This window comes from Chelon labrosus (assembly GCF_963514085.1).
Source record: "Chelon labrosus genome assembly, chromosome: 16".
In the NCBI taxonomy this organism is placed as follows: domain Eukaryota; kingdom Metazoa; phylum Chordata; class Actinopteri; order Mugiliformes; family Mugilidae; genus Chelon; species Chelon labrosus.
The window spans coordinates 8,327,578-8,352,460 of NC_140349.1; the positions used below are offsets into that span (position 1 = coordinate 8,327,578).

The 24,883-nt window shown below is 42.7% G+C and overlaps 1 protein-coding gene across 2 annotated transcripts in view; it reads left to right on the top strand.

Moving 5' to 3' along the window:
• samd12 (sterile alpha motif domain containing 12) overlaps positions 1–24,883 on the top strand; it is a 113,217-nt gene that overhangs the window by 29,586 nt on the left and 58,748 nt on the right. For both annotated transcript variants that reach the window (XM_084563223.1, XM_084563224.1), the window contains exons 3-4: positions 1,178–1,307; positions 17,783–17,923. In XM_084563223.1, the coding sequence (XP_084419349.1) occupies positions 1,178–1,307; positions 17,783–17,923 (271 nt within the window). The remainder of the gene's footprint in view (positions 1–1,177; positions 1,308–17,782; positions 17,924–24,883) is intronic.

Consider the following 24,883-nt stretch of genomic DNA (forward strand, 5'->3'; position numbering starts at 1 on the left):
ACAACCCCCTTCCATTATTCTGTTTGTGCGATATTTCAGATTTTCAAATGTTCTCCTTCTTTCTTTTGTTTCAACCAAATGCTGCTGCGATTTCATTTTGGGATCTTGCTGCCCGCGGATCGACCTGCACGTGAGGCGTCAAAGGGAGCACTGGTAAATTGCAGCAATGCCAGAAAAAAAAAAAAAAGAAAAACCCTAATGAAAATTTTTTCTTCCTGAGCAAATTCTCTGCCGTGAAAATTAGGACAAGAACAACTCGCACCAGGTTCCACTCTGTTCCCTTTGTTCCTGCCAAAGATCTGCTGAACACACCTAACACTGCCGTTGGATTCAGTGAAATTCATGTTATCATTTCACGAAATGAAAATACATTTTTATGGTCCGTAAAAGGCAGCGATCACATAGTAAAAGGGAAAGCGATATGCTGCTTCGGGGTTCGAAACATTAAAAAGTAATTGTTAATATGCTTGGCAGGCCTTGAGGTCATTTACAATGCAATTTGAGGAGATAATCAAAATGTCAACAAAATGTGATTTATTCATACTTCCCGTCACATTGTAACGCTGATTAACTTTAATGCTGATACTTATTAATTCCAAATTTGTCTACTAAATTTCCCCCAAAAAACAGATCCCAATTGTATAAATCCATCCTTTCTGTTATTGTCTAGATTTTGTTTCAGATGATCTTGTTAAAGAAAAAAATGGATGCGGGGTTATTTGTTTCCGTTTAATATGTGCAGTGGCATCGTGGCCAGTTGATTGAGCTGTAACAGCGCGAACATGGAGAACATATGTTTAGATCAACTCAAGAGTCCACCCAGCTGTATGCCGTGTAATTGTATTTTTATTGACTTTCCTGGAGTTATGTCTCCTCTTCGTATTTTTAAAAGATTAATACTTTATTGATCCTTAAGGGAAAATGTCACACAGTTAATAGTGGATGATGAAGTCGGGTGAAGGGCCAATCCATGTAGAGGTGATGTGAGCATGCTGTAGCCAATCAATGGAAAACTATGATAGAAAGCAGCTTCTGAATCACATGCTCTGACCAACACGTGAACATCCACACACGATATATTCACATTTTTACTGCTTTACATTTGTAGATTCTGCAGAAACCTTTTAAAATCATGGTCTATACATTTTGTTGTTTTTTTTGTCGCTCTCTCACGCAGCCGGGATACGTGAAGCTGTCGAAACCGGTGGCCCTGTGGACCCAACAGGACGTGTGCAAATGGCTGAAGAAGCACTGTCCCAATCAGCACATGATCTACAGCGACTCCTTCAAACAGCACGACATCACAGGTACTTTCTGGGAACCAGCGCAGCGGTTGACACGGCAGATGGCCGCAGCGGAGTCGGCGGGAGCTCTCGCTGAAGTTGATTAGTGGTTGACACTCGCAGTCACATTTCCATGTTGATTTATTCACGATTACATGATTCGTCACATGTAGGAATTTGCACAAGAAGTTTGTGCAGAGAAGTGTTGGGTAATAATGCATTGTTTAAAAAAATAATGACATAATTAGTAATTCTGCTCAGTTACTTTAATGAAGGGTTGAAATCAGTTTAGTGGAGGATGTGGTGGAGGTTGTAGGGTAGGTCATTTGGCAAATATAAAATTTGGGTGCATGTTCTTAAAAGAGTAAGCTTTTATTTTAAAGTAGCAGGTTGGAGCTTCTCAAGAGCTGCTGTATGTGCAGTCAGAGAGGCTAGCTGCAGAAAGGTCATATATCAAATAATATTAAAATCTAGAGGTGCCCACTTGTTAAACTCTAGCCTCTTGGGCTGAAAAAGGAAGCCACTGCAAAAGTTCCGAAAACTGTAATTCCTTAAATGACCACTTGAGGCTGACTGTTTTGGTCTTTAGCTGATTTCGTCATCCGGGACAACTGTTCAGGTGGGAATCTTTACGTATCTCAGCTGTTTAAATTATATCAAGGCTTCAAGTTGTGCCTAATTAAAGGCGTGGCCACTTTGAGTGACAGGTGGGTGTCCTCACAGATCGTTAGCCATCTAGCTAGGCTAGGCATCGTCCACCCATCTCTTTGCCCATTTTTGAATTAGCCCTAATCTGGGCGGAGTCAGGCACTGCCAAGTTGGCAACAGCTGAAGATACAACTATGAGCTTTTACTCCGCTTTTCAGGAAACCTGCTGCTGACATAATAAATTGTTTCTCCATCTTTATGCTCAGTCTGTGACTAAAGTACAGGAGTGGGAACAGTCCATGTTGGGGGTGGAGGCAGCTCTCCTGTAGACTCTGTTCTTATATATGCTATACAGAGAGGGCAGTGGAGTCCTGGTGATCCTCTCAGCAGTCTTCACCACTCTCTACCACTCTCTGGTCCATGCCCGTAAGTGCTGCCGTACCACGCGGTGATGCAGCTGGTCAAGATGCTCTGAATGACGCAGCTGTAGAAGTTGCTGAGGATCTTAAGTGACATGCCGAACTTATTCAGCCTCCTCGGGAAGTACAGTTGCTGTTGAGCCTTCTTGACCAGCTGTGTGGTGTTCACTGTCCAGGTGAGGTCTTCAGTGATGTGGACCCCTAGGTACTTAAAGCTGCTCACCCTTTCCACTTCAAGTTCCTGGATAAACAGTAGCCGATGGGGGCTGCTCTCCTTCCTCATGTCCACTATCATCTCCTTGGTCTTGTCCGTGTTGAGGGTGAGGTTCCTCACACCACGAGACCAGACTGGCCACCCCCTCCTGTCACTGCAGCGTCGTCCGCAAACTTCAGGATGGTGTTATCCTTCTTGGAGGCGACAAGGTCGTGGGTGAACAGGGTGTAGAGGATGATGACACAACCCTGTGGGGTGCCAATGTTCGTGGAGATGCTGGCCAAAGTCCTGTTCCCAATCCTTGCAGTCCGAGTGTAGACAGAAACCTGTGCCATAACATCAAAACTCCTTTCCTGTTTCATATTTCTTTAAAAATGAATGAGTTTTTAAATCAGGATGTCAGTCCAGACTCAAATCTCATCTCTTTGCCTTAACCCTGCTCCGCATGTAACGCCTCGTCTTGACGTAGCCAGGTCCCATTCATAACATCGCAGGTGCGCTCTGCACCCACTTGTCTGCCACCTGCAGCCCTGCCACCCGGCCTACCCGTCTGTCCGCCCCTCCCTCCCCGCTGTTACCACCGACAACAGTTGCCACGTCAATCATCCCCCTAACGAGGCTCCTCAAGGTCACTCCGCCGCTAACGACACTCCAGCCCGCATAGCAACAGACGACCGTTAATTGCCGTGCACTCTATCTCTCGGAGCACGACTGATCACATTAATATGTTTATTTGTTGCTGCTGAGGACCTCCTCGGCTCAGTGGCTGGCTGGCAGGATAAATTGCTCTGCGGTCGTGATGAGTTGTGTAATGACTCACGCTCCCGCTTTAACCTTTGATGCGTTTTGACTGTTGTCTGTCTGCACGGAGGATTTGGAGATTTAGCATCCTCTCGTTTAATGATCTGAAAACGCGCATCTCGCCGCCGTGCACCTCAAGTTGCGCGATATATCTCATCGCCGGCGCGGCGGTCCCTGAGATAACCCACAGTTCATTGCGCGCTCACCGAGCCGCTGCGGCATTTTTGGATTCATCTCCAAGCGAAAGCATTTTTGAGAGATTATGTATTCTCATTCCAGGTACCAACAGCGATGTATTGATAAATCGTTTCTGGAACATGAGTTGTAGTTTTTTTTTTTTTTTTTATTGATTTGTGTGCAAAATAGATGATTTGCAGAAATAATTCAGGTGAAATACGGGGCACATAAAAGCACCCAGCTCAACAGTCCTCTCACCACATCCATGCTGTTAATGCATGAAAGAAAAATCTTGTCAAGTGCAGTTATCTAGTCACTCATTTGTTCGAAATTTCTCTCGGGGTCCATATCTAAACACAGAATATTAGCCTAACTCTAAGATTAAACGCCTCAGTGTTCCTGACAAGTCTGATGCGTTCGGCTAGGGCCTGTAAATAAATGATTATTTCTCTTAGTAGTCTTCCAGTGATTAAAACATCAGAACTTGGCTTCCTAATGGCGTATTAACTTAATGACCTGAGTGTGTCATTAAGGTGTAATGATTTTTTTACGGCTCCGTTCAAGCGAGGAGAGGGTTAACCAGATATGCTTGCACACTCATGCACATACGGTAAGCTCACGTGCTTTTTCTGCCGGCTCATTTAGGAGATAATGACATGCGCGAAACCTGCAAGTAATTCAGTTTGTCTTCGCATCGAGCATTAATTAACGGAACCCAATTAAAACAGGCCGAGCCACACCAATTGGGCTCACAAGGCAATTTGCATCCCAATCAATCTTTGAAATATTATGCAGATATTTTTTTTTTTTCCTGTTCCTACGTCCTATTAGAATAAACAAGGGGGGGAACAAATGATGGAATATTGTTGTGGAAAACAATCATGCGTAGACAAACAAGCAGTGAGTGTGAATACATTTATAAGAGCGCGCAGCCGTGCATCCGAGATGATCTGTTTGTTTAGCGTGCTTGTCAGACGGTAGCCGTGACCCTTGGAAATTGGCGCATGTGTGTGTGTGTGTTCATGTGTGTGTGTGCATGAAAAATCCTGGTCGGGTTTTGGTTTCTCAGCACTGGATTCTCCAGACCTTAGCTGTATTTTCTGTCCAATCCATCCTCAACAGACAGAACAGACAACCCTCTTTTCGGCTGCCAGCGGTACTCAATCTCACTTGTCTTGGCAATGTAGTCATCCCTTCATGAAGTAGCAAATCAATAAACGGTCTCTATTCCAGATCATAATTCAAACGGGCATTTGTGTCCTCCCTCCTTTGACATGAAGCAGCGGCGAGGGAAATGCATTTTTACTGCGGATCGGGGGCCGGTGCAACATTTTAACGTTGAATGACTCCAGTATGCAGCAGCTGCCTCCCTGCTAGGCTCGTGTAACCTCTGCCAAAGAAATCAATGTTTCCCATCCTCCCTCCAGCCCCTGCTGCCAAGAAACCCTTCCCCTTCCTCAATCTTCACCTCCCACCCCCAACAGAGACGGCGGCGAATTTGACTTTAACACCCAGCCGCCATTAAAAATGCATTAAAGCATATTAAGGCATAATTAGATATTAGTCCCTAATCCGTTGTAATTACAAAGACAAAGCTCTTTTGGTTGAGAGAATGGCTCGGCGCGATAAATTAGTTGAACTCGCAGTTTCCGATACCTTAGATCGTAATCAAAGGTGTGATGACAGTGGTAATCAAAAGCAAGAGGGTGGAAGAGGGGAAAAAAGAGTGAGTCACTGTTAAGTTATATTTTCTGTCAGAGAAGAACATTACCTCACATTGTGGAAATTCAGAGCCTCTCTTAGGGCATACAGTGACTGAATTAGATGCAGCTGTAGAGGCTGGCTTCTCAGGCAGGTTTAGAAACTTTTGAATGGTGGGGGTCTAAACTGAGGTAGAGTTTTAAAGTTTTAAAGATCTAGACAGTATTATTTATAAGGCTACGGATCTGCATCCGCCAAAAGAGAATGGGAAATTATTGTCTTCACTACCCAACTTATTCCAAATATATGTCCCTAAAGTTTGTCTTAAAGGGAGCTGAAGTACGGTGCTCCCGCTGCTTGGAATCCAAACTCCAAACTAACTTGAATCTTGGCACCAAATAAATTAAAACAAATTGCTTGGAAGCACCATTAGCTTCATGTAAATATTGACGAACCTTCCGCAACTTCTCTCATAGGTTTCCCGACGAGAGGTTTTGAAGCTCGGTGTGAACGAGACCATCTGTCGCCATCTTGGCAAAGCCTCACTCCGTCTAAGTGTCGGCTTATTCATTTCTCATTTTCACATTTTAAAAGAGGTAGTGCTGATGTGGTTATATGATGCAGAGGCAGACGGCTAGCAACCTGTAACAACATAAAAGAACCTTTAATTACGCATAACTATAAGGGGTGAGTTATACAAAAAATATTCAGTGGGTAAATTAGGTACAAAGACTGAAGCATTTTTTTTTTGTACCAGGCTCTGTTGGAAAAGTTGGACATTTTAACGTGGAAGTCGTTTGCGCTGCCAGCCTCAAGTGGCCATTTGAGGAACTGCAGTTTTTGACACTTTCACAAAGTTTCGGCTCAGATGTTTTCTTACGCTTGTCTTTAATGGTAAATGGTAAATGTATTTATATGATCTTGAAGTCAAAGCATTCTACAATCATGGTGACACATCTACCTATTCTCTCAGACAAGTACACATTGATACACCTAGCACTGGCAGCAGCTGGGGGTTCAGTGCCTTGCTCAAGGACACTTCGGCATGTGGCATGTTCCGGGCACCGCCAACCCTCCGGTTCGTGGTCACTTGCTCTAACAAACTGAGCCGCAGCCACGCAATATTTTGTGAAAGTTGTTCCAAGACATTCTTTTAAAACATAAATTTAATAAAAATGCACTTTTTAAAGCATTGCAGTAGAAAACGTTTAGGGAAACTTCAAAATTAGACATTTTTACACTTTTACTTGAGGTGGTTGCTGCATTGCTGCATACATTTCTGGCTTTTCTTCGTCTTCTTCTCTGGAAAGCATGAAGCATGGCCAGTAATATAACATGATGTGAAAGAATAATTGATTGAGGAAAGCAGTCCTGAAACAATCTCTCCAGATCAAATGTTCACTTCAAATTCATTCAGAATTATATGAAACACAATGAGACAATTAACCTTTTCCTGCTTAAATACATATAATAATAATAGTTATCATAATTTATTTTTATGTTAAATCTCAAGTTTAAAACCAAACTGGCCAATGATAAGAGTGAAAAATGAATGACAAACCCTTTAAATGTTGTAATATAGTATTATATCCATATATAGTCGGCATTAGCTTTGGACAAATTATGAGACAGTGGGTTCCCGCAACACAAGCAAGTTAAAAGCTCCTTCCATTCCTACGAGCAAGACTCTGAGGCTGAACATGAAACAGCGCTGCCACATTATTTGCCCCCTGGCTGCCCCCCTGGCTGCCCCCCTGGCTTCCCCTCTGGCCACATCCCCAGTTGCAGCCATCCGTCCAGTTTGTTGGTGAGTTTCAAAACGTAGCTTTGATGGAACTACAATAATTTGGACCCGAGAATGCAGAGAAACTCCTTTTACAATATGGGAACAATATCCACTGATGTATGGTGCCATAAGGCCTCACTCTGAATAATTAATAGCCTGTAATATTAGTGGTTTAATGAAGGGTGGCCTGTATCCAGCAGCTCACACTACAGTACGCCACTCGAGCTCTTTTAAAGCTCTCTGTTCCACTCCCCACCCCCCGCCTGTCGAATCCATCATCCCTCCACTTTGAAAATAAGAGCAGCCTGTGTAGCTGTGGCCGTGATCTCCTCGTCCACTGGAAGGTCCCACACTGGGTTCTAAATGTATATTTGATGAGCCGCTAGAACAGCGTGAAAGGTGACAAGCGCTATTTTAAAACAGCCGAGGACACCCAGCAAACGGGCCTCAACGGCGCTTGAGTGATGGGACGATGAATTCTGGAGCCGCCGCTTACTGCTGTCATAAAAGCGCCGCTGTGTAATAGAGGAACAGGCGTATAGCAAATGAGTTGAAGGGACTAACATGGCTGCATATCAACTCTGAGGGCCGCGAAAACGGCTCCGCTGGCGGCCATTGTTTTGTGTTATTTCCAAAAGGGAAATTTGAACAGCTCGCTGCTGATGAGCTGTTTGGGGGGACGATTTGATCCATGGACAGAAGGAATCACGGTTAATGGCGCTCTTAGCAAGGTGATTACATAGCAATGTGTAGCATAAAATTAATTACTGTTGTGCCAATTGAATGTTTTTAAAATGCTGCCCTTGCTGAACCATATGGAGAGCTCGCAAATTAATCTTCAGGGACTGTGAAGGATATGTCACGGAGCAGTTACGAAAACAAGTGTACTCATGGCTCATTATAAATTATACATCAGTAATAAACACAGACAGCTGCTGTTATCTATATGTTAGCTCCATTTCTTTTTAACCACTGTTCCCCCTCGCAGTAAAGAAAGAAGAAAATGTAGGACCTGCCAACCGGAGACAAATGGAACTCCCGATTTTCAAGTCATTACAACTCAAGCTCCCAGTGAAGCTGTTGTAATGAACGTTACAGGAAAATTACAGATGTAGCCGAAGACAACTTATCTCGCCGCCGCCACGTATTCATGATGTGATTACAGTCTCAAGCGCGGTAATCGGCTCACACTGTTCTGAGCATGCCTCACCAGTCATTCACTTGTATGATTCAGCAAAGAAAGGCTGCGAGCAGGCGGCTGGCTGCTGTTTTAGTACACTGGCTCTCTTGTAGCTTGTAATCACATGGATACTGGAAGTCATGCTGGAGCGTTACAGCCTCAGGGTATGATTATCGGCATTACCTGTGTCCAGATTGCGTTTATGAATGGGGCCAGGAAGCATGGAAGGAATGCATGTCAAGTTAGGGCACTTAATGTCAGCTAGGCTTTCGGAACAAATATTCAACAGGAAGCCCGTCTTTATCATGCAGGTATGATGAAATTCACCAAGATGTGGCAAAATAACCCTTGGCGTCACAAATTGGATGGGTACCAAGTTGTACTAATTTTAACTTTGAGGCAACGACCAATGGGAACGACTGATATAACTGACAGCGTTCCCCAAACGTGCATCGTAAGGAAACACCATCCATGACTCTCGTTCCTACCACCAAATTCACCATGCCGATATCGGACTCTGTGCGCCTGGGGGGGGGGTGGAGGGGGACACAGATAGAGCGATGTTGTTTGCATTATTTTCTTTTCAAATTGAGATTGGTGCGTCGATATGCGCTCCGCAACTTTTTTATTATCTTTCACTCGGAGCCATTTGGGGTGAGAAAAATACAAAAGGTTTTCCTAGGCAACCACAGCCTGAAGTATCCACTAGCAACCAACTGTCTGCTACAAAGCAATGGACAACATGGAAATCGCTATATATATATATATATATATGTATATATATAATTCTAAAAATACATAATGTTCAGACAGAGATCAAAATATGTCATTTCTGATGCAGGCATTAGCCCAGCTGTACGCACCAGACAAGCTAACCCTAACCCTAACCCTCTTACACTGGAAAGCAAGTGATTCTACTCATCTGCACTATGTAGACCTGATAATAACCTCATGAATTTATAATGCAAAGCTTTTCACGTGTTCCCGGATAAGCAACTGTACGTGGATGTCTACATCTAGACTGCCATAGTAATTGTGTGGGAGACAAATAGAACTTTCATGAGAACAGCAGAGGGAGAGAGAGGTAGGAGAAGTGAAAGCGATGCCAAGGATGGGATGCATATTCTATCAATTATCATAATCAGATTATTTATATAATGCATAATTTATATTGTTTATTATAGATTATGTTTTCCTGCCAGATTTGTTCTCTGTGTGCGGAAAATATAGACCACACAACAGAGCTCTGACTGCATAATGGGAGCCTGTCTGAACAGATGAAACGCTTGACAGCGCCAGAAGGTGACGGTAAAGAACGATACAGAACGGGGTTAGAAGTCAAAATATCTCTTGAAATTATTTTAATAATTTATTTTAATACGTATTTTTCCTTCAGTTTTATAGAATTACAATGCTTGGTGAGTTGCCCTTTAAAGATGCATGCTCCAGTGTCAATATAGCGTAGCGCAATATGGCTAAAGTGTGCAAAATGATGACCTTTCAAACCATTGCTCACAGAAATCATTTGTGCTCTGTTGTTACCCTTCCAACTCCTCTTAAATGTACAAACAAAAACTTCTACAAACTCTCATGAATAAAGAGGTGCAGTAGAAGAATATTTGAAAAAGGTAGAGCCTTCAGCTATCAGGCTCCTCTTCTGTGGAACTAGCTCCCAGTTTGGGTTTGGGAAGCAGACACCCTCTCTACTTTCAAGGTTAGGCTTAAGACTTTCCTTTTTAGTGGCGCTTATAGTTAGGGCTGGACTGAAGCATCCCTTAGTTTTGCTGGGGGACAATGCACTGAGCACATGTCCTCTACTCTCTTCTCTCTGGCACCGAGCTCCTATCCTCTAATTTCTTCTCTCTCGCACCAAGCTCCTATCCTTTAATTTCTTCTCTCTTGCACCAAGCTCCTATCCTTTAATTTCTTCTCTCTTGCACCAAGGTCCTATCCTCTAAATTATTTTCTCTGGCACCAAGCTCCTATCCTCTAATTTCTTTTCTCTGCCATCGAGCTCCTATCCTCGTAATTTCTTCTCTCTGGCACCAAGCTCCTATCTTCTTAATTTCTTCTCTCTGGCACCAAGCTCCTGACCTCTAGTTTCTTTTCTCTGGCACTGAGCTCCTATCCTCTAATTTTTTATCTAATTTCTTCTCTATTACTACTCATGCAATTCTCTGGTAGTACTGTATAGCATGTTGACAGATGCGTGTCCCTCTCATTTCCTGTCTCTACCCGGCCAGCTTCAGGCAGATGGTTCCCTCCATATGAGCTGGTTTCTGCTTAAGGTTTCTTCCTGTTAAAAGGGAGTTTTTCCTTGCCACCGTCGCCTTCATGCTTGCACTGGGGGTTTCAGGCCGGGTTTCAGATCAGATTTTGTAAAGCGTCTTGAGACAATTTTGTATTGTTATTGACGCTGTATAAATAAAACTGAATTGAATTGAATTGAAAAACACATCATATATATAAAACATAAATAAATAAATAACACGGTACAGGATGCCCAAAACGGATTAGAGGAAATTGCAGTTCACACTGGAGAAAATGAATGATCACATGAAATCCCCAATACAACTGTGCTGAGGGTGAAAAAGCACTTTTTTCCCACTGGTGTTTGTAACTTGATAGGTGAATCCAAGGCTTTTATGAAAGGGTCAAGGCAAGTCGCTCCTGCATCATCTCGGAGTCTGTGTCCATTAAATCGTTGTAATCTTGTTCAACTGAGGAGGGTAGCAAACTGAAACCAGTATTCATTCCATAAATACCACGCACAGACCGCTAGTTAGCTCCATAGTCAAAACCTTAAAGTGATTCCAGTAATCTAGACTGATTCCACGGCGTCGGAGTCCCAGTGAGCTGACGGTCTGAGGTTGTTAGCTGAGGCTACCCAACAGAGATGCAGTATAATGATCAGCAAACTGAAATAGATCAGTCGCGGTGAAATCGGCATGAGGCCGCTGCTGCTGTGACAAGTGGAGGATTGAGGCGGCTTATTATCCGTGTGTGTTTGCGCCAATCTCTGGCTAGACCGTCTTCATTACTTAGACCGAACCCTCTCCTATGGTTAGCATTAGCATCGAGTAACGGGTGCTCAGTGGCTGCAGCACCCTTTTAGCTCCAGGGCTACAAGCAACTCTATGACTGAGACAATCACTCATCATTTACTTTAAAGGCTTCAAGCTGTGCCACATCACAGTGAATACTAGCGAAGGAAAGGCCCAGCGCTGCTACAGTTTTGTCATTGTCAGCGAGTTGAACTGTTATCCTGCTTTTCATCTTTAGAGGGATCTTATTGCATATGGCAGCCAGAAGTTATACTCGCCACCAAAGCGCTCCACACTTGCATCACTTGTTATTCTGTGCTTGACAGAGTGTAAGTGGAGGTTTGGAGTGCAGTTCGCCAGATGCAGCTCGTTGACATTCATCCCCAGAGGACACTCACACATATGGACGCACAGCTGAGTGGGAGATTTGAGAAATACGTGCAACTGGCGTGGAGAATTTACCTGAGAAGAAGTAGTCATGGAATACTTGCACCGTGTCACCAGCTGCCAAAAAAAAAATACCAGGGCTGAAAAGTGCCATTTTTGACGCTGCATAGGGGTTTAGTGTTAATTTGCAGCCTTTTGTACTCCTGTCTCTACTCACGGCTGCCCCACACACAGCCGTAATTAGCATAGCGATTTAGCTCCACCTGCAAAATGAAGTGGGCTCCTGCAGGATCAGTGTATGTGTGCATTCTTTGTCTGTTTATGTATTTGTGTGTTTGTGTGTGCAGATGCACGTTAAGCTCCCATTCATCAAAGCCGTGGTTGACTGTGCCGGGCTATAGCTGCAGATTAATCTGCTTCAGCCCAACACTGCTGCTCACCCACCACTCATTAATCTAATTCCCAGGGACAATGTGTTTGTGTGCACATCAGTGTGTTCCTGTAAAATATGCATGTGCAAACATGTGTGCCCATATTTGGTCAGTGTGTAGAAATACAAATATAGCCCATCATAAATTTTAAAATACAGATGCTCAGATATAAATCAGATGTCTCGTGGAGAGCTACAGGTAGCATCAAAGAAACAGGCGAAGTGGGGGAATTATTCAAAGCAGGAGCAGCTCGTCTTACTGCAGTTGGAATCCGCTAAGCCCCTTCACGGAAAGAGAGGTAGAATTTATTTACCTCCTTCCATGAGGGGAGATATGTATGGCAGTCAAGAAGCTAAATGGAAAGAGAAAGTGGGAAGGCAGCGAGATAGGAGAGAGAGAGAGAGGCGGAGGGAGAATGAAGGAGGGTGGGTGGAGGTACAGTAATCAGTGTGTAGAGGGGAAAACAGGCATGCATGTAGGTTGGTTTGTACAGAGAATACATTCCTTTTTTATATACATATATAAGCACAACATCTCAACTTCTTCTTCCACAGAAGAGCTTTCACTTGCAATTAAAGCCTGTAAAATAAACTCGCAGGAGCGAGAGTCGGGGGCGTTTAGGTCGAGCCCCTTAGTCCTTGTCTTCTTTATCACCATAATGCTACTAGAGGCTACAAATAAATTCATTCAGCAGCGGTGAAAGACTATAACCACTAAATAGCCTTAATCTTTTAAGAGTGGCCTTAATTTTCTCTATTTTTGATGTGCCGTGCCTGCTTTTCAGCTTTGCAGCTTATTCACTTTACATTTATGTAGTTACTCCGATTACTTAGTTATTGCACATGGAGAAAAACAACTTGTTTTAACGTCTCAAGACTGACTGAGCTATGCCTTAAAATAACTACTCACGCAGTGTATTTGTAGAAAGGAGCCTGAAAGGTAGCTGTTTTTACACGATACACATCAGTTTTTACACAACAAAATCACGGCATCCAGTCGAGTTAAAGCCTCTAAAACGAACGGGAGAGTCAGGGATGTACAGTTCAGAATGGCCTTAGTCCATGTTTTCTCCATATCACCGTAGTCATACTAGAGCAGGGGCTGGCAAACATACGGCCTGTGGCCCAAAACCGGCCCACCCGAGGGTCCGATGTGGCCTGTGGGATGAATTCACAAAAATTAACTGCAATTTATCAATGAGTATGGCATCTGTTCCAAAACAGAACCCACTAAGGGTTGTGTTGTTTTACTAAGAGTTGCAGACGTAACACACAGTGAGACCCAGAACTAAACAGCAGATGGCAGCAATGCGCCAAAATTGCACACGTTTTTCTTAAAAAATTGCTGTTTTTTTCATAAATGTTTTGTAAGAAGAAAGTCATTGAATGTAAACATTTTCACGATGTATTTGTGCTTCTTTGCACTAAAACAAAGTCTTTATAGGTTATCATGCTAATATGTTACTGCTCCGGCCAGCTTGAGATCAGATTAGGCTAAAATGAGTTTGACACCCCTGTACTAGAGCCTGCAAACAAATCCATTTAATAAACACAAATGCTTTCGTAGCTGCAATTAAATACCATAGTAATATTAAAGTAACAACCAAATACCCCTAAATTTGCAGAGATTTTTGACGTACTGCTCTTGTTTTTTTCAGCTTTTTCTTTAAAGTTATTTCTGATTTCATACTTATCGTACATAACCCAAAAGAAATCTGAAAGGTGGTGGTTCTTAATGTATTTTGAAATCAAGTCCACTGTTTAATGAAGAATTATCAACAATAATATATATATTTTTTTTTTTACAGTTTATTACATGTTATTTCGTTGTACGTTTATCGTCCACTCGGATATGTAGCTGTTGCACCTTTTACTGCTAATAGTGCAGAGTTAATGGCGCACGGTTAATTAAGAGTGTGGTACAAAGGGTGAGCTGCAGCACCGATGGTCATCGTAAATTAATGCAAAATGCAGCAACGGATTAAAAAAAAATAATAAAAAATGGACGGGAAAGGGAAGGAAATCAAGAGAGGGAGGAAGAAACAAGGGAAGAGTTCAACCCTGTCAGGTGCCGACGTGAAATTTCTCATCTAATCAATAGACTGCAAGAGAGTAAACTGAGGTGACAAGATCTTTGTCGCCTTTGAAGACTGGCCGGTCATTATGCTCGGCTTCAGAACCAGATTCACGGCCAAACTGAGAGAGTCACAGTGTGATGTAAAGTCTGTGTTTTGGTTCAAGAGTTAAAGATTTTTTTTTTTTTTTGTCACGTTGTGTTTTTGAGCTGCTAAATCAAATGCTATATCACCAGACTGCAACACCGTTCTCCTCACCTCTTCATTTCCGAGGACTTTTACAGCTGATTCACCTTTTTTCAGTCAGTTCTTAAAGCATCTCTTCCTCTTACTTCATTTATATCCTCTTGACCAATTTCCTCTTCTGTCCTCCTCCTCCTCCTCCTCCTCCTCCTCTCCTCGTGGCTATGCTACACTGCACAGAGTATTAATTGTGGTATGAAAAATTCCCAGCTGAGACTTGGTGGGATTGCCGAAGCCAATGACTCAGAACTGCAGGGAGGGAGAGCGAAAGCTTGGACTCCTTACAGGAGCTGTTCCACCCCGCTGGTGCCGCCGCGCTGACCGGAAGGAGTGGCGCGTTGGCATACACCGCAGAGAGCTGGCAGTTTGTTCGTAGTAACCGCAGAGCTTCTGATACCGCAGGCACTCGCAGCACTCCACCTGCCTTACAGAGTTGTTAGATGATAACAAGCCTGGTTTATTCAAATCTCAATGGTGAGGTTTCTAGTGAATTAAACATTCATGAGTTTGATTCAATATGCTTTCAACGCACTGATCTCAGAGTCTGCTTGTGTCTAACTTCTCACTGGCAGCGTTTAGACTTTATTTCTTCATCCCAGTTGAAATCAGTCTAAACAGAGCTTCCAACTTAACTCTTTACATGGACGCTGAATGAAATTAGATGTATGAGTTATCGCACCCCTGACCGTCAGTCAGTCAGAATAGAACCTTATTGACATGCTCAAACTGGCTCTGCCTGCAGTTGGGTATTGAATCTTTTTGAGTTTTAACTGCTTCATGTTTCTATTTCTCCCAGAAACTCCTGATGTTTACCCCACGTTTTAGCAAAAACGTGCAGACAGAATGTGTTTATTCCAACCTGAGAGAAATGATTAGATAGTGCATGCACAGGGTTGTTAGGCGCTAATATTTCCCTATTGAACCAATTATCAAAGGTTTCCACTCTCCCTTTTTATGCCTTTGAAAATTCCCTCTGATCAGGCCAGTATGTTCTGAGTGAGGTAGTTAAGGCATTTTTTCTTCAGCTTGGGCTGTTATTCTGATTATTAGTGGAATACTGGTGCCCCATTCACTCACTACCTCCATCGTAACTGTCTTCTTTGTTTTTGTTTTATTCAAGGAGTGACTCCAGCAAGTGCAGAATTGAGATGAAGGTGGCAAATGACCTGGCCTCCAAATTCACTAGGCTGTAGCAACACCTTGTGCTGCTCCTCATGTTTTTTTAGTTGTTCCTAAAACATTTTTTGTGTGTGCCTGAGTCAGGCTGCATCCTGCTGGGGATGGCTGCTGCCATCAGGGAGTGTCTTTGCTATAGGGGGTGGGGGTGCCTTATCTGGTCTAGGTGGGTGCTACATGTCTAAGTAGCAGGTCAGGTCCAAAAGTTTCCCAGCAGAACATTGCATTATCAGAAGATAGTCAATGTTATTTTCTTCTCCTGTCAGTGGTTTTAATGTTGTGGCTGATCGGTATATGTTCTGCACCGGTGTGAAAGGAGTGACTCTTAATACCAGCAGGTGGCAGTAGTCTGTAGTCATCATTCAAAAGGGGAAACCAGATGAGCTACTATTAGTTGAGGCCAGGAAGAGCTGCAAACTGTCATACAGAGGATCCTGCTGATCAGCTGGTCCACATTTGATTTAATCCAGATGATCTCTCTTAGTATGGGGTTCAAGAAGAACCAGCAGTACAAGACACACCGCCAAAAATGGGGACCTCACAGGCGGCTTACACCGGCAAACGGCTGACCATTGGCTCGGTGTGTCACGGCCTTTAAGTGATGTAAAAGCCACTGATTCTAATATTACTATTCAGGCATAGGTCTCATTGCATAGAAATATGACTTGCATCTTATTTAGGGCTCAAAAGATCCATTTGTTTTGTGCTGTTATGAAGAGAAAAGGCTCTGAGTCACATATTTGAGACAAGAATAAATCTTAATTTGGAGCATTTTGTTCGAGATATTACTGACGGGTTTAAATAAAGAAGACAAAATATTTGAAGATGAAAACTAGACAAGAGAACATGACAGCTGAATGAAAAAAAAAAACAAGCTCTCATGGTCAACATGTGGACGCCTTGATAAATAATTAAAAGGATTAGCAAAGATGCTCCGTCAGTCCTGCGTTTTATCTCTTGTGTCTGATGTTATTTAAGACCGACATCGCTGAAGCGCAGAGAGAAAGTGAACCTCTGTTGCCATGCCGATCTATCTTTGGTTACAGGATCAGGTGCCAAGTGATGGTTGGTCAATATTTATAGACTCATAACAGCATGTTTTATGTGCTCGTCGGTTTTCTTCTGTCAATTTCAGCACCCCCCCCCCCACCCCCACCCGCCCGCAACTCCGCACCCCCGATTCACGAGTCCACTCTCCCGTTCCACCTCGCTAATCTTTGTCTTTCCATCTTCCCGCTTAATATGCTCCCCTTACTTCTCCGCCTTTATGACTCTACTTAGCTCCCCAGTGTTTGTGTAATGTCTACTTTCAGTGCCACTTTACATTGAAGCATCTTAACTATGTTTGGCATTTTACCCCCAGCTGGCTGCGAGCGCCGAGCGAAGAGCTTCTTTTGTTAAGGCAGGAGAAAATTGGCCTAACACAGTCAACATTATCCCGCAAACACTTAAGGGTACTTAGCTTTCTCAGCTGTGGTGGCAGAGTGGGTAGCGTGGGGCTCGGCATGCTTTAACAATCGACAATGGATCCTTCCCAACAAGTCAAGAGACGTTGTAAAGTCTTCGTTCCTTTCTCCTTTAAAAAGAGGAGCCTTTAATGAGGGCGGTTTATACATAAATTTCAATCTTGCGTCTTTCTGACATAGTCAAAGAGAAGGACAAAGAAAAAGGCATCAGGGAAGCCATTAGGGCAAAAGAGCAAAGAGAGCTGTTGGGGACCAAACTAATGCCTAGTAATTACCCTGCTTTTTGTTATCCCATCTGCATCCTACATGTTACAAAGGCACTCGTAAGAAGCATTAATAATTACACTGTACTCTACATGCTTTTTTTTTTTTTTTTTTTTTTTTTTACCAGCCGCCCAAATCCCCTTCTTAGAAACTGATTGGGTGATTAAATTATGGATTTTATACAAGGATTCGCAATTAAGGAAAGAGCTGTGAGGGATTCTTGCTTGGGAGATATGCGGCGGTGATATTTATGCAAAGACGAGCCTGCATCGCATTGAGCTGTGCCGGGCTTAATTGCAGATTTCTAGACTAACTGGCGTCCTCATGAAAACTCTCGGCGCTGTTGGTTTTCGCGAATCTGCGCCGTGTTATCAACAAATCTCCTGATCGTATTTCCTCACTCAGTTTTTTTTTTTTTCTTTCCTTGACATAAATGCTTTATTAGTAGAGCCCATCCAGTAACCTTAAGCCTGTTTTCAATTTTTCAGGGCGGGCTCTTATGAGATTGACAGACAGAAAGCTGGAAAGAATGGGAATCATGCAGGAAGCCCAGAGGCAGCACATCCTTCAGCAGGTCCTGCAGCTTCGCGTCCGGGAGGAAGTCAGGACTCTTCAGCTTCTCACACAAGGTACAAGATACTAAAAATTCACCCCCCCCACTGCTCACACTGGACCATGAAAATATTCATCTCATTCCACATCCAGGTTTTTTTAACAAGCTGTATATATCTATATCTCTTCTAAGTCAAGAGTATCCACAACAAGGCCGCCGACTCACACCCTGATAAATATTCAAATCGGTCACAATGCAGCATTTATGCACATGCCATCTGTAGCCATGGCAATCACTGCATGGTTTAAAGCTCGGAAAGAAGGAAGGGATGAATCAGAAATGATTATACAAGAGTCCTGCACAAATGTTTGTTGAGAAACTAGTGCCAATGTTGGAGCAAGAGATCATGAATGTTGCTGAAATTAGAGAGTAGTTGGGATGCAAAAGTGGGTGAGTACCAAGTTCAGCTAATATGTGCCAGAAACATTTAGTGAAAGGAAACACAGTCCACAACTTTGGTTCCTCGCACTAAATTCACCATGCTGACAGCAGGCTCGGAGCGTCGGATGAACCCAAATGGAGCGGTGGTACCACTGACGGTATTTTACCGCCTAGCTCTTGGCGATCCATAATTGCACTTTATTTTCTGCTTATTTCACTTTTGGTTAGGAAATACACAAGTGGATTACCTAGGCAACCAGAGCCAAGAACGTCCACTAGCGACAAACTGTCCAACTGGACCAATGGGCTCATTGTTTATATGTGGATGGGTCAGCAGCTCAGTCCCTGGTTCTGTTCTATTGCATATCATCACCTGCATTTTCCACCATGTTTCCTCTTTAATGTGTCAAATAAAGATTAAAATAAATGCTTAAAAATAATACTAATGTATGTCTTGAACCTGCCCTTTAGGATGTTTTAGAAGCCAAAATAGAGAGAGCTAATGTAGCGTAGTTGTTGCTATATTATCCAGTTTGTCTAGCTATGTACCACTAGCATGCTTGTTAGCTCAGAAAACTTTATTTTTATCAATGTTATATTTTATGAATGGATGTGCATTGTGAACAAACTCCAGGGAGAGGTAAACAGGACAGTAAAGAGAAAATAATTTGACGGTGTAGAAGTTAACATATCACCACTGCTTGCCTATCAGGGTGCCTAGCTTGTTTAGCTTTAGCTTCTAGCTGTAGCAGTTCTTCCAAATCAAGTGGTCACATGTCATCAAGCTTTCTGACCCACGCAGACTAACCAATGTCACTTCGTGATGTCAGGGTTTGTTAATACTATGGCGAGAGGGTAAAAACCTGGAGGAAACCAGTCCAGACGTAACGTGAACTAGCTAAATTTTATAAGTGCTAGCTAGCACAGTTAGATTGGAAGTCAACTGTTTGCTGTAAATTATTTGTAAATTAGTTGATCATACATACATTTGTTCAAAGAATGATACATCTAAAAAGACTTTTGTTTCGTGTTCATGTAGATGAACTACACAAGCTGCTGCTATTTGTCGCTAAATCCAACGTTTGCGTTATTATGGTAATGACAGATCTTGCTTGTATATGCAGACATTTCATATACTGTATGAATTGTTTTTAATAGGTGAGATAAAAAAAAATTCAATGGGTACATTTAAGATTTACAGCTTGATTTACCTACACGGTTTGGGCAGTGATGACTGCAATGATGAGGATATTTCAGGATAGCTGTGGAGTCTAAAATAAACTACTTACTGTGTACAAGACATTCATTTCAGCAATATGTGTAGGTGCTATTTCTCTCCAACGCAAGGAGAAGGATAATCAGGGCTGGCACGCTGACAGAAGAAAAAAATACCAACTAAACTTTGCAAGCAGTATGTTTAGCCTTTTAATACTCCAAAAAGGGAAAGGCAGTGCTATTCATTTCTAGAAAAGATTAATAAATATGAGGTATTTTAAGCCTTAACATGCATCTAGAGTCAGAAAGAAATACCTTCAGTGAACAAGTTCTGCAACAGATTGTGTGGCCCAGTCTGTTTTTCACTTCAGCATTTCAAATCCTTCAGAAGATTCTTGGAAAACATTTGTAATAAAGCGGGCTCTATCCCCTGCCGCTGTTTTGGTCCCATAGCAAGTGGAAAGTGGAAAGTGCAAGAAAGGGCGGCAGGCAGAGAGTTTAACCGAGTGATCTTTGCTAAGGGCTACTCTGGGCTTCGCAACACTTTCTTCCTCGCGTCTTTTGTCTCATCTGCCCCGCTCCTCTTCTTCTGTTCCCGTCTCATTTGTATTGATGTTATGGGAAATGACAGCCCACCAGCCTCAGCGGGAGGCAGCCTGATAGGAGCCTGACTGGGCCTCATGGAGAATGGACAGAGGGGCAGAAAGGACTGAAGGATGGTGGATGTAGGAAGTGTGGAAATGGAGGAGGCAAAATATCAAGGAGGAGAGAAGAAATAGAGAGACATATTTCAAATTTGTAGTGAACACATTATAATACATATAATCTCTTTGATACTGGTAATCGTTCAATATGAGTGGTGTTGGTTAAGGTTTCTTCTATTCACCAGCTGTATCGGTGAATGTACTGTATGTGATTGAATGGTGGGAAAAGGAGGAGAGGAGGAAAGATGTATTTTGAGTATCATAAGCTGTCTCTTCTGGAGATGCTTTTTGGCAGGGAGCGAAAAAAAATTGGAAGGAGACGAGATGGTGGACTATTTCTAGGCCCAGGGCGCAGTTCTTCGAGCTGTTGCTAAAGGGAGATACAGCTGTACCCGGCTGGAAGCCGAGCCAAAGAGAGGGAGGTGGAGAGAAATGAGGTGAGAAAGCGGCGACGGGCGAGTGCTGATGAGACGATGAAGAGAGGGAAAGAAAAGGAGGAGGAGTGGTGAGAATAGTGGGGAGGCAGCGAGACAGTAGGTGACAAGAAGGTAGGACGAGCAAAGAGAAGGAGAGAGGCGGTGAGAAGAAGGGCAGAGTGAGGAGGGTGAGAAAGAGAGGAGGTAAGAAAAGGAAAACCCGCCTCCCTCTGGGATCTGATGGAAGGCAAACACATCTCTGTATCTGTGGAAATAGCTACACGTATACTGCAAGGCCCTCAGACTAGGCGGGATTCAAATAGTGCCAAACAATAGCTAGTAAAGCTACAAAGAGGGTGAAATTACCTTTGGTGCAATGGCGCAAGCGGTGAACTGTTAATTTATTCCATCGCTATTACAGTAGTTATAGTCAAGTTTGTATTTTTAACATAAATACGTCCGTGGAGTAGTTTTTATTAATTAGATTTTATTTTGTGAACATTTTAGCTGCACCTTCTGAAGAATTTTTACACTAAAAGACTTTTATTTTGAAAGAAGATATTTGTGCCCCTATATTGATAGTAGCTTAGCAAAAATAGACCAGGAAGCAGGGGGTTGTTTGAAATATGACAACAATACGCCTCAAATTAAGGTCTGGTTCGTTCTGCATTGGAGGTTTTTTTGTTTTATTGTAAATGCAAGCTATACAGCAATCAACCATAACATTATGACCACCTTCCTAATATTGTCTAGGTCTCCCTTGTGCCTCCAAAACAGTTGTGACTCATCAGAGAATGGACATGGGTCTTCTGATGGTGTCCTGTGGTGTCTGGCAACAGAATGTTCTTAATGAGGGGCCTTTGGGTCCTATGAGTTGAGGGCAGGGCCCTCTGTGGATCATCTCACAGATACTTGATCAGTAAGTAACATCCACATGAATGAATGCCAGGTCCAAAAGTTTCCCAGCAGAAGATTGAATTGTCACAAGATGGTCAATGTTATTTACTTCTCCTGTCAGTGGTTTTAATGTTATGGCTGATCGATGTATGGCATATTCACTATCTGCAGAAAATGAGATGGGGTGCAGGAGTGTGCGAGGTACACGACAGAGAGAGAGGGGGGTGAGAGAGCAGACAAGAGCGAGCAAGGTGTTGTAATTACTGCAGTGTACCCAGACAGAATTAGCTCGACGGACAGTGATTAACCTTTAAGGCTTGCTGGGCCATGGGAGAGAAATAATTAGATTTCCCCCCTCTCTCTCTAGCTCTCTCTCTCTGTCTCTCTCTCTCTATCGCTGTCTCTTTACTACTGGGACAGCAGAGGCTCACGGTTGTGTATTGCTTACAGTCATCAGAGGCAGGCCGAGGCACTCTGAATATAAAGTGATAGCCAAACAACAACAACAACAGCCTCTCAGTGTCAAGTGAATGGCCTGTTGGACACACTTGAGCCCCTTTCATACGAGCTCGGCAGTTCTGACGTTTCCTGACCAAAACCTGGAGGAGTTGTTTGCGAGAAAACACTGACTGTGTTTAAAGATGGACAAACCCTTTTCATGTCGTCCCCAGTGAGTTCCCTCTGAGCGGTTTTGAAGCTCAGTGTGGTCGCTCCAGCAAACGCCATATTGGCAGTGCCTGAGTCTGCTGAAATAATTAAAAAATTGTCTAACAGGAGGAGCAGGGTACAAACTTGTGACTCAAAACTGCCACACCCTTAGTTTGCTCAACTCCAATATTTATAGCGTTGAGTGGTGAGATAGGACCCACAATCAGGAACAAAAAGTGCTGAAGGATAGGCATCCAGTGACTCAAATCCAAAAACAAGTGGAATCCAAAGAAAAGCTAGACAAGAACTCAGGAACTGAACCAAAACACTATAGGGAACATAGAAGGGGTGACAGCACAGGGGCAAATCTACAGAGGACTCGACAAGAGTCAAAGGGAAACAAAGGACTCTATATATACGAGACACAGGTAAAGCATAGACTGTATAAAATGTGGACGACACGTATTCACTTCCTTGCATTTGTCAAACTGACGCTAGAATTCCAGGGATAGGGGCAGCACCATCTTGCGAGACTGGAACCAGGGTCTGCACAGCGCTGTCTGAGAGTGGAGCCAAGTGGGCGGGGCTGCCATATTGATGCCACGCCCACACTTTCTCTGGAATCGCTCACGTTTTTGTTGGCTTAATACTACACTCTGCCCTACCTCCACCAATTGCCAAGAAATGTTGATTATACACTGTACCTATTTAATTATTTATCCAACTCTCACAGGGCCGCTTGACTGAGTGATTGTCATGGCAACCGGTAGTCATCACGATGTCACATTCTGTTTTAATAGCGTAAAAAAACTGACTAAACGAAAACACTTGAGCATGAAGCAGCATTATATTAACTACCTAAAATGACAGAAATCATTCTTGAAAAACTTGTTGTTTTAGTTTGGCCAGAGTCCCATCCACTAATATGGAGGAGGCGGGGCTTATGACCTATACTGCAGCCAGCCACCAGGGGGAGCTCCACATGCTTTGGCTTCAGTTTATGCAGATAGATAGATTTTATTTGTCACATGCACTTTATTTGTCACATGCACAGTTATACAGAGTACAATGCACAGTGAAATGTGTTCAGGAAAACACAGCAAGTAAAGCAAGAAACAAAACACGAAGCAAGAAACTTTCAGGTCGAAAGCAGGCAACACACACAAAAAAACAAACAGGGTCACAGAAAATATTAAAAACTTGAACTCCGAGTCCCCTCTGTTATGATGCCTCATGGGTGAACCAGCTCAGTGAGCTGAGAAAGGAACATGTCCTCCTTCGGCTGAAGTTAAAAATTGAGAATCAGCAAAATCGGAGTTACAGCGTAAGGTTCCCTTTGTAAAACGGTACACTGCAGAAGCTCTCAATGTGTCACATTTAAAAAAAACAAAACAAAAAAAAGTAGTTTTCGTCAGTTTGAGAACATCTGTCAAGTACATCGGCTTCAGTCAGTAGCGAGGAAATGAAAAACAAGATAAAATCAACAGAAAAAAAGCTTTCATAGAATGCCAACACATATAAACAAGTCAAGTATGAAAAGGAAGGACATTTATTAAAAATCAATACAAAGAAGAAAACCAATAAAACTGGGTATTATGAGGTGATTTAAAACACAATACTTTCCCAAACAGGACCAGTTTGTTTATATTTACCCTTTGAAGATCTGACACTGCTTTTTGTGAGATACACTAAAAAAATAGAACAGGATCAGGAGTGGTGTGAATACGTTTGGAAACATGTTGACTCAAACGCCACTGTAGTCACAAGTGTGAAGCTGGAAATAACAGTAACTCTGGTGAAGTGGATGTAAAACCTGTAGTCACCCTTTTCAAAACAGCAGGTTTTTGTACTTTAATTTACATCCTGTCTTTTGTTTCCTAAGCTGGAACTGGTGCTTTAGTGAAGGTGAATCTTGAATATTTCCAAGTACCAGTCAATTGTTTTGCACAGAACCTTCATGCATCTGCTGAAAATGAAGAGATTGTTCATCTTTCACCTTTTTTTCTCTGAAATGGTTTTTAATGTCATTGCATAAGTTTTACATTTTAAAATAAAGCTTTTTTTTTTTTTTTTACATCACAAGAACCTGCTGTTTTAACAGGGCTGAGACTTTTTATATCTATTCTACAACGTATATAAGACTGTATATAAATATGGACGCCATGACAGCTCCAAAAAAGTGAAGCCAAAGCAAGTAGAGCTCCCCCTGGTGACTGGCTGCAGTATAGGTCATAAGCGCCATTTTAGTGGTTGGGACTTGGGCCAAACTAAATGCTGTAACTCAGATATTTCTGATTCTCAACTTTTAACTTCATCTGAAGGATGAAACTTTATCCTTTCTTAACTCATTGAGTTCACCCATGAGGCATCAGAACTGAGGGGACTCAGAGTTCAGGCTTTAAATATTTCCTGAGACCCAGTTTGGTCTTCTTTGTGTTTCCTGTTTCTGTTCTGAAAGTTTCTTTCTTGGTGATTTGTTTCATGCTTTACTTCCCATGTTTCCCCTCTTTTGATTGTTTGATTGGTTTCTTCTTGTGTTCTCCGCACTCATTAGTTTCACCCATAGACTGTATATTAAAGATGGATGAGGGGACAGCTCTTCTAAACTGAAGCCAAAGCAGCTCCCCTGAGGGCTGTCTGCAGCATAAGTCTTAAGCTCCACTTCCTTCACGTAAGTGGATGGGACTTGGGCCAAACTAAAACACTAAAGTACAC